Source organism: Talpa europaea (genome assembly GCF_964194135.1).
Source record: "Talpa europaea genome assembly, chromosome: 10".
Classification (NCBI taxonomy): Eukaryota; Metazoa; Chordata; class Mammalia; order Eulipotyphla; family Talpidae; genus Talpa; species Talpa europaea.
In genome coordinates this window covers 20,259,017-20,268,371 of record NC_140077.1, presented here as the reverse complement: position 1 = coordinate 20,268,371, position 9,355 = coordinate 20,259,017, and the positions used below count along the sequence as shown (strand labels likewise).

The following is a 9,355-nucleotide window of genomic DNA, read 5'->3' as shown; positions in this document are numbered from 1 at the left end:
TTAAGCTCCAGGCTGGCCAGGTGTCGGCCGTAAGATTAATTTTGTTGATCACATCACCCAAGTCAATCAAATATTTCCCTGAGATTTGATACATTGATGCTTTTTCTGGGATCCATAAATGTGATACAGGCTGGAACTGTTCATGAATTTTTTCCCCTGGCTTCTTGGAAAAAAAAATATCAGAAGTGGACAAATCAGTCTGGATATTGGGTCATCCCTCAGTAGCCATACGGTTTCAGGAACCCCACAGATCCCAAAATCTGAGGATGCCCAAGTCCCTAGCATGAAATGGCATAGAATTTAGATTTCACCTGTGCACACCCTTCCATATACTTTAAACCATTTCTAGATTGCTTGTAAAACCAAATACACTGTAAATGCTATATAAATAGTTGTTATACTGTATTGTTTAGGAAATACAAGAGAAAAAGTCTGTATCTGTTCACTATAGACATAACCAGCAGCTGTCTGGTACACATTTTTATTGGAAGTTGATAAATCTGTGGATGCACAACCCACAGATACAGAGGGTTGACTGTATTGGCGTGATGTTCAAGGAAGAGGTCTGGACCAAACTTAGTAGTTTGGAAATCCTTTGAACAATATATAAAATAAAAATAGAAGGAACAAAAAGCCATATAGAGGGGTCAACAGAAAGTTATCCATTAGCCTCATCTGCAGAAAACTGTCTTCAAGTAAAAAGTGGAGGTAAAGCAGGACTTAAGAGCAACCACTTTGGAGAACGTGACTTGTCATCACCAGATCCTTCCTTGTGTGTGTGCCATAATAGAAAGCGAACTTCATTCAGTGACCCTGGGACTCCATCCATACCTACAGAGGCCCCAACAGGTAGACATGTTGTCAAGGGTTATAGATTTTACTAGTTTCTCCCTTGACACGGACTTTGGCCATTCTTTTCATACTCCAGAAGCCCCATTTACTCACCTCAGGTTTGTTAAACAAACCTGTACATGATAAAAATTTCAGTTAAGCACATAGACACACACATATGAATAACATGTAAAAATCTGAATAAAGGCCATTGTTCTGTTAATAGCATTATAGCAATGTCAATGTCCTGATTTTTATAATTATCCTATGGTGATGGACAATGCTATCATTGAGACAGGATGGGTAACAGGCACATAGAAACTTTCTGAGCTACTTTTGCAATCACTGCAAAAAACTTCAAAATAAAAGTTTTAAGTAAATCAGATGGAAGAAATCCTTTCAGGACCAGCCATCTATTTAAGCTCTAAAACGTTTACTTAATAGTTAAAATTAAGAAGGCTGACAAAACCAAGTGCTGGCAAGGATATGGCACAATAGGAATTCTCATAAACTTCTGGGACTGTGTAAATTCATAGTCACTTTGGAAAGATGACTTGGTAATATCTACTGATGTTGAATGCATGCATACCACATAAAGCAGCAATCCTATTCCTAAATGTATTCACATGTTTATAAAAGTCAAAACCATAAAAACTAAATACAGAGCAGGAAGTGGTTATCTGGGAGGAAAGGAGGGACTAATGTCTGGGAGAAAGTATGAGTGGGCTTCTGCAGATGTTAGCAATCTTCTCTTCTTGACCTGGATGATCACGGTGAGTATTCATTTTGTAATAATAGAGCTATATATCTGAAAAGTGTACTATTCTGCTTGCCTGTTATACTTCAAAAGAAAAACAGGGCCTCCCTGATGGTGCAAGGGGTTAAGATGCAGCCTATGAAGCTATCCACAGCCACTGCAGCATGAGTTCTATCCCCAGCTGGCCAGGGAGCTACCCACATGGCGTAGCAGACCTCTCCTGACTCACCCGCTGCTCCCCTTAGCATCGTATTTCAGTCAATCCACCTGTTCTGTTCCCCACTCTGTCTCTGGTGATCCTCTCACTCCCCACACCTCCAGCCTGTACCCCAGTTCTTGTATGCACAAATAAATAAATCTTAAAAAAGAAAGAGAACAAGAAATGTAGAATCTACATAAGTCTAGCAATATAAAAAGATGACCAATTATCAGGTTGGATGGGGCTACAGTTTCCGTCTCAAAGGTGGATGGAAAACTGATGGGGGGGTTGGGGGAGGAGAAAGAAGGAAGGGAAAAAGTGTGAAGGAAGGAATTGCCTCCTAAGATATAAGAAAAAATTTTGCCTGACTTCTTTCTGCCTGTCCTAAAGCTTGTTCAACTTGTCTTATCGTCTGGGTATTCTAGAGAGCTAGTCTCCCAGGTATTCCAGTTTTCCATTGGTAACATTATTTATAGCTGATTTACAATGCATATCTTCCCACCAGGCTATACCACCTTTTTGTATTTATCTCAACATCCTAAATTATCTATAGAAAGTCTACTATTTTATTATGAAAAATAATTTTACAAAATAAATGCATAATGAGCATTATATTCAATCTTTTGCCTCATTAAAAGTTCTCTAAGGATGTTGATGACATATTTACACAGTTGTGATCAATATCCAGTACACTTTTTTTTTTTTTAAGATTTATTTATTTACACAAGCACTGGGTACAGTCAGAAGCGCGGGAGGGTGAGAGAATTCACCAGAGCCAGAGCGGGGAGCAGAACAGGCAGACGGACGAAGTACACTGCTGAGGGGAGCAGCAGGCGTGTCAGGAGAGGTCTGCAAGCCATGTGGGAACCTCGCAGGTGAGCCGGGGATCGAACTGGTGCTGCAGAGGCTGCAGGCAGCTTTGCAGCCCAGCACTCAACCGCTGTGCCAGCGGGAAGGCCCAATATCCAGTATACTTTTATTTTCACTTATCTTTACGTTCACATATTTTCATTTTGTCATAGTAGGTAGCTACAAGACATTCCATCTTAATTATCTATATTGAACCTTTTGGATTTAATTGATTCTAAAGTTCACAGGAAGCATAATTCCTCTGTATCCATCTCTGAAACTTCTGCTTCTTCAAAGTTACATCAGTTGTGTCAAAACAGGGTTCATGAAGTGGCCGGTTACAATATGTGGCTCCCAAATAATTTCTTTCCAAGTTACATACATTGACTTTTAATGCCTTGTTTCGTATTATGTTCTTGATTTGTATAGGACCCATTTTGTTGTCATTATATTTCAATTATTTCATGGCTCAGTGTCTGAAAGAAAGTGAAAATCTGATCATCTGTGAACTACAGGCTAGAATTCACAGTGGAAAGCAAAATACATTCTATGCCTCGTTCTTTTTTTCAGTACAATTACAGGAAAGGATACAGAGGGTAAAGAAGTAGGCCCACCTTTCTTCAAATTTTGACTTCACCTTCTTCCTGTGAATCTAGTCTCCCTCAAGCAAAGGCAAGGATACTGCCCCTGGCTTCCCCTCCTAGTGGTTCTCGCATCATCTGGATTAGATTCCTTTTTCCTGTCGTCCAGCAGTTTTGCCTTGCCGGTTCAAACCTAGACTCAACATTTTAAAAGTATGGTAATGCAAATTTTTGGTATTTCTTTACTATTTATGTTGCAAATAGATGTGATTGTGATTTGGAGCCTTAATAGTGTCGGATGATGAGATCTAGCAACGCGTCTAGACTTTCAAATAGCGCCTTATGCAATTCCCTCCTAAAAGTAATAAAAGCCTTTTTTAATAGATGACGCAATTCCTGGAACGAAATCTCTATTTAATAAAACAGACCTGTAAAAGTCAACATCTTTGGTGCCAATTGCACGCACGGTCACATTCTCGTTACCAAACGCAAGCCCACCAGAGGGCGCTCGTTCCAAGTCTATCCAGCTCTCTCCATCAGCGCCTCAAAATCCAAGTTAAACTTGACTTTCACATTCAGTTAAGTCTTTCACATTTAATCCACAAATATTTACTGAGAATTTACTGTGCCGCCAGGCGCAGGGCTGGTTCACAAGATACAGTAGGAGTTAGGCACGATTCCTACTAGCAGACGCTTAAAAGCATAGCAAAGACTGAAAGCAAACAGCCGGCTACCCCTAAAGTGGGTAAGTGAAGAGTTTCTAGGTCGGTGGCGTTTGCTGTTTAAACACTGGCTCCAGGCCCTTGAAGCCGGAAACATTTCATTAAGAGCTCCCGGGCTGTTTCCTTTCCGTTGCCCAGCAACGCTCTCTGCCCTCAAGGTATTTTGTAAATTAGAGCAGAGCCCTCTCCTCAGGGGGCTCCAGTGTTCAGTCCCTCAATTGAAAGTTCTCACCTCCTAGCCCCCCCCCGCCCCCTTTCTCCTTCCCCCCGGGTCTTCCAGTGGTTTTCTGAGGGTTCACTAAAGTCCTCGGTACACAAACCCCCCACGGACACCGACAAGGAACCACCCCGACCCAGCGTCAGGGCTGGCCCCGCCCACCGGGCCCGCCCACCCTCTTTCCGGTTTAAAACCCGCGGGCTTTCCCTGTCCGGGCCCCGCGACTTCCGGTTGTGTTCTCGCGACAGCCGGGCGGGCCGCGGGAAGTTCGCTCCGCGGCCCTCGTCGGAGCGTGAGGCCCGGTCGGGGGCCCCCTGGCCGGGGCGACAGTACGCAGCCGGGGGGCGCCTCAGCGAAGGGCTTGGCCAGGGGCGCGCCTTCCCGGGGCTGCAGTGCCCACGCGGCGCGGAGCCCGAGGCCCCGCCCTGGGCACCCGGCTGTGGGCAGGCGCGGCCGGCGCCCGAGGTCCTTCCGGGCCGGGTCTGACTAGGCGCCGCCTCGTCCGGGGCCGCGAGGCGCGGGTGCCGCCCCTTCCAATCTGGGCTGCGGGCGGCTGCTGTAAACCGCCGCGGGCAGGCGGGGCGGGGCGGGGCCTGGCAGACCCCCGGCTGGGCGGGCGGGCGAGCCTCCGGGACTGCGCCCCTCCCGCTCCCAGCTCAGAGTGCCACGGTGGCGCGGGTGGCGGCCGCGAGACCGGATTCTTCTGGCCCTGCCAGCCTCGCAGGCCGTAACCTGTAATCCAGCCCCGAGCGTCGCCTGCTGGGGAGGGCCCGGCCCGCCTCTCCCGCCACAGCTAGTCCTGGACCTCTAATCTCCTCCTGCGCGTCTGCGGGCTGACTCACCTGCCGGATGTGGGCCGGGGGGAGGAGGCCTCATGTGGGGAGACAGATGCGAGCGCCGGGTCTCTGGTTGGCGCCTTGATGGGGAGGCTGGATGGACAGACCCGCAGTAGCCCCCAGGAGCCGGCCCTGGGCTGCGGGGAGACGACAGGGGCCGGCCCTGCCCTCCAGGAGCGCGGTCTGGCCAGAGCTCGTCCCGCCTCCGCACCGCGCAGCTGCCTTAGCCCACCCCAGGGGCCATAAAGTCAGATGGGACAAGGCTTAGCTGTGGCACCAACTCGGCTTCCCAGACACCCCACCAGCTTCCTCCCCCACGCCGCCAGCCCCAGCCCCCAGTGGTTCTCGCACCCCTCCCCTCTCCCAGCTTGGGTGTCCGATTACGGCTCCTTTGCTCTCACTGTGACTTTGGTCCAGGCTTGGGGGAAGTGGCCCGGGAGGGTCTGCAACGGCTGCGTAAAATTGGCAGGCTCAGAACTAGGGGGAGGGTGTGTGTATGTGCGACGTTGAGGGGCGGGGAGAGGGGGCGGTGGAGCTGTTGTGTGAGTCCAAGACCGTGGGCTCTCTGAGAGAGCCTTAAGCCCGAGCAGAGGTGGCGGGGGCTCAGCCCACTGTTCACTGCTTTCTTTCCACGGCCTCATTTTGCGAACTGGAGTCACACTGCTCGAAAGGGCTTAGCCCGCGACACTAGGTGAGCATCCTGGGCCCCAGGACATCACGCTGTTTCCCTACCCAACCCTATCAACAACTCCTGCTTCTGGAGCCACTTACTCCCATCCACCTCTAGGGCAGGAAGCATCAGAGTTGGGTGACCTGGTGGTGTGTGTGCGTGCGCGTTTGTATGTGTGCATGTGTTTCTTGAGTTTTATAACTTTTTCCTCTCACCTCTCCCTGACTCTCAAGAATAGCCAAACAGTTGCCACCCAGCATAATGGATGATCTCTAGAAGGTCAGGATACTTTGAGCTGAGGGTTTGCTTGACTTCAGGGTAGCAGGGAAGGGGGTGGTGCTAGGGTCAAGCTTTGGTGCAGGGAACTGTGAGGTTGCTTCTGACCTGACCTGGCTTCCCTCCCTGGCAGGGTGCCACGAACCCGCTGATGCCCCAGTGCTCACAAGGCTTCCAGCTAACTATGCCACTGCCGCCTGCCGCTGCCTTGGCACTGCTGCTGCTGATGGTGCAGACGCGGACGCGCGCGCTCGAGTCCTCGGGCCCAGAGTACCTGCGGCGCGGCTGGCTGCGGCTGCTGGCGGAGGGCGAGGGCTGCGCTACCTGCCGGCAGGAAGAGTGCGCCGTGCCGCTGGGCTGCCTGGCCGGCCGGGTGCGCGATGCGTGTGGCTGCTGTTGGGAATGCGCCAACCTTGAGGGCCAGCTCTGCGACCTGGACCCCAGCGCCCACTTCTACGGGCTTTGCGGCGAGCAGCTGGAGTGCCGGTTGGACGCAGGCGGCGACCTGAGCCGCGGAGAGGTGCCCGAGCCGCTGTGCGTCTGCCGCTCGCAGCGTCCTCTCTGCGGGTCGGACGGCCGCACCTATGCGCAGATCTGCCGCCTGCAGGAGGCGGCTAGCGCTCGGCCCGACGCCAACCTCACGGTGGCACACCCAGGGCCCTGCGAATCGGGTACGCACGGCCCGAGGCCCCTTTCCCCGGCGCTTGGGGTTCGAGACGCTGATCCCTGAGCCCCAACAACGTTGGTTTTTGGCCAGCTGTGAAAGAGAGGCATAGGAGGCCTGAGTCCAAAATAGGCATCCGCTCTGGCTGGTCCAAATAAGTCTGAAGGTGTGGGTGTCGCTGGCCGCCTGTGTCCAGCTGGCAGCGACCAACCCTCCGAGGGATCAGGCACAATGCCAACAGTTGGCCTCAAAATTGAGAGAGTGAAGAGACTCTCAGACTTTGCCCAGACCGCAGGAGCCCAGGCAGGGAGACTTGGGTTCCTGTGAGTTGCAGTCGGGTTTCATTTGGGCAGATTCACAAGCTGTTAACCCAGTCTCCCCACCTCCAGGCTTCTCTCCCCCTTTCTGGTCTAAGGGATTAGTGAAGGAGGGGGTGCTTCTAGCTGCTCTCCCCATCCCAGGGGGCTGAGAGCCATTCAAGCCTCAAGTTTCCTTTGGCAACTTTACCAGCCTTCACTTCCTGAGCCCCTTTGAGGAGGTCTGGCTTGGCTGGGGCTGCTGGGAAAACAAAGGCCCTGTGGGGGTCCCATCACTTTCCCCCACTCCTCCAGGCTTTCTGCTGGCTGCCCAGGTCCAGTTTCAGGTATTTGGCCTGTGGATACCTGCAGGGGAGGGATGGGACAAGGGTACCTCTTAGGGCCTTTGGGACTGGACCTGGTATAAAAGGAGGAGAAAAGGAGGGAGGGGCTAGTTACAAGCACAGCAGGATAGGGGCCCAGAGGGTGGGATGAGGACAGGGGAGCAGTCAGGGACAGTGGCTACCAAACCGGAATGCCATTCAGTGTGCCTGTTTGCGCCCCCTGTCTGCTTGTACTTCTCCATCTCTGCGTTTGTGCCCTTATGTGTGCCTGAACCAATATTTGTATGAACCTGTGTGTACATGTGTCATGCTGTGTCCACGAATGTGTGTTTACCTCAGCATGTATTGTGTTCCCTCCCAAACATGATCACAGTGGTTCCTGTAAGGGGTCCTTGTTGGGCTGCATGTGCCACGTTGTTCTCAGGCCTCCCACCTCTGCCCCCAGAGCCCCAGATTGTGTCGCACCCATATGACATTTGGAATGTGACGGGGCAGGATGTGATCTTTGGCTGTGAGGTGTTTGCTTATCCGATGGCTTCCATCGAGTGGAGGAAGGACGGCTTGGACATTCAGCTGCCAGGGGATGACCCCCACATCTCTGTGCAGGTAGGGGAAGGGAGCGGAGCCTCCCCAAGGCAGCCCAGGGTCCCCCTAGAAAGGCCCTGCTGATTCCTCCTCTGTCTCCAGTTTAGGGGTGGACCCCAGAGGTTTGAAGTGACCGGCTGGCTGCAGATCCAGGCTGTGCGTCCCAGCGATGAGGGCACCTACCGCTGCCTCGCCCGCAATGCCCTGGGTCAGGTCGAGGCCCCAGCTAGCCTAACAGTGCTCACACCAGGTAAGGGGGAGCCCTGAACTTGGGGGCTGGTGGTGGGTTTGGGCCACAGGCAAGCAGGGCTTTCCCAAAGACAGGGACACATGCACACTGACGCTTTCTTGCTCGTTTTCTCTCCTTTGCCCATGTGTGTTTGCAGAACAGTTGAACTCCACAGGCATCCCCCAGCTGCCATCCGGGCACCTGGTTCCTGGCGAGGAGGCTGAGAGTGAAGAGGGCGAGGATTACTACTAGATCTGGAGCCCTGGCCCATGGGGTGGGTGAGTGGGGATAACGTTCATCCCTGCTTTTGAAAAGACCTGGAAAGGGGGACTGGGCCCCTCCATGGATTGTTTCAATGCCCTTAGTGCAGGGAATTGTGAAGGGAGACAAAAGTTGAAGGGAGGGTAATGAGATAAGCAGAGACTAGGGGAGGTGGGATGTGAAGGGGCCCACGAAGGAGATGCCCTCACTGGGGGAGTCTCCAGAGACCAACCAGGTAGAAGGGAACAACAGATACTGGTGGTTCCTAGTGGGAGTTCCTCTCCCTGCCCGCGCCCCCCCCCCCCCACTCCAGGGACTGGAGCAGACACAAAGGTGCAGATACCAGACCCTCCACTTCCTCCTGGCGGGCCTCCCTGCAGCCCTGTTTAGCCAGTTTTCCTAGCTGCCCTTGCCTGCACCTCCTGTGGTTATTTTCCAAATCCCCAAATCTTTGTCTCACCTCAGCTTATCATCCCTCAAAACTAACTTCCTAGAAATTTCCTGCTCTCCTAAGTCCCACTTGCCTTTACTGACCACAAGTATGCTTTGCTGTTCCCACCTGCTGTCCAGGAGAGCACGGTGGAAGATGGTTTAGTTCAGTGCAGGAAGATGGGTCATGATCTCCATGGGGCTAGCACCATATTTTATACCAACCACACTATGTAGGAGAGTGCCTGGCATAGAACTGTGCACAGTAGATACTCAATAAAGATTTACGAATAGACAGAGACACCCAGACGCACCACAGGTTCATATAGACATGCACACGGGAACTGCATTTCTTTGGGAGGCTTCCCATGGTAGTCGGACTGTGACTTCGGAAGTTGTAGGTCCTGCTCTCTAAGTTCACGCCTGCTAGCCATACTGGAGGAGGCTTGCGCCGGGGCCTACTCTGTCCTCTAGAGAGGAAGGCTGGAAGCATCTGGTGGAGGCAGGGTGTCCTCCCAGACTGGTCCACAGGGGCAGGCCTAGAGATAGAATAGCCCTGCTGCGCTGTTCATCCCTTGGCTCCCCTCCCCAGGCAGAGTAGGAGCTAGT

The 9,355-nt window shown here is 52.3% G+C and overlaps 1 protein-coding gene across 1 annotated transcript; it reads left to right on the top strand.

Moving 5' to 3' along the window:
• Positions 1–6,122: 6,122 nt before the first annotated feature.
• Positions 6,123–8,308, top strand: KAZALD1 (Kazal type serine peptidase inhibitor domain 1; the record flags this gene model as incomplete). Its single annotated transcript, XM_084244653.1, has 4 exons — positions 6,123–6,609; positions 7,688–7,848; positions 7,930–8,077; positions 8,214–8,308. The coding sequence occupies 4 exons, from the start codon at positions 6,123–6,125 to the stop codon at positions 8,306–8,308; spliced, it is 891 nt and encodes a 296-aa protein (XP_084100779.1).
• Positions 8,309–9,355: the final 1,047 nt, after the last annotated feature.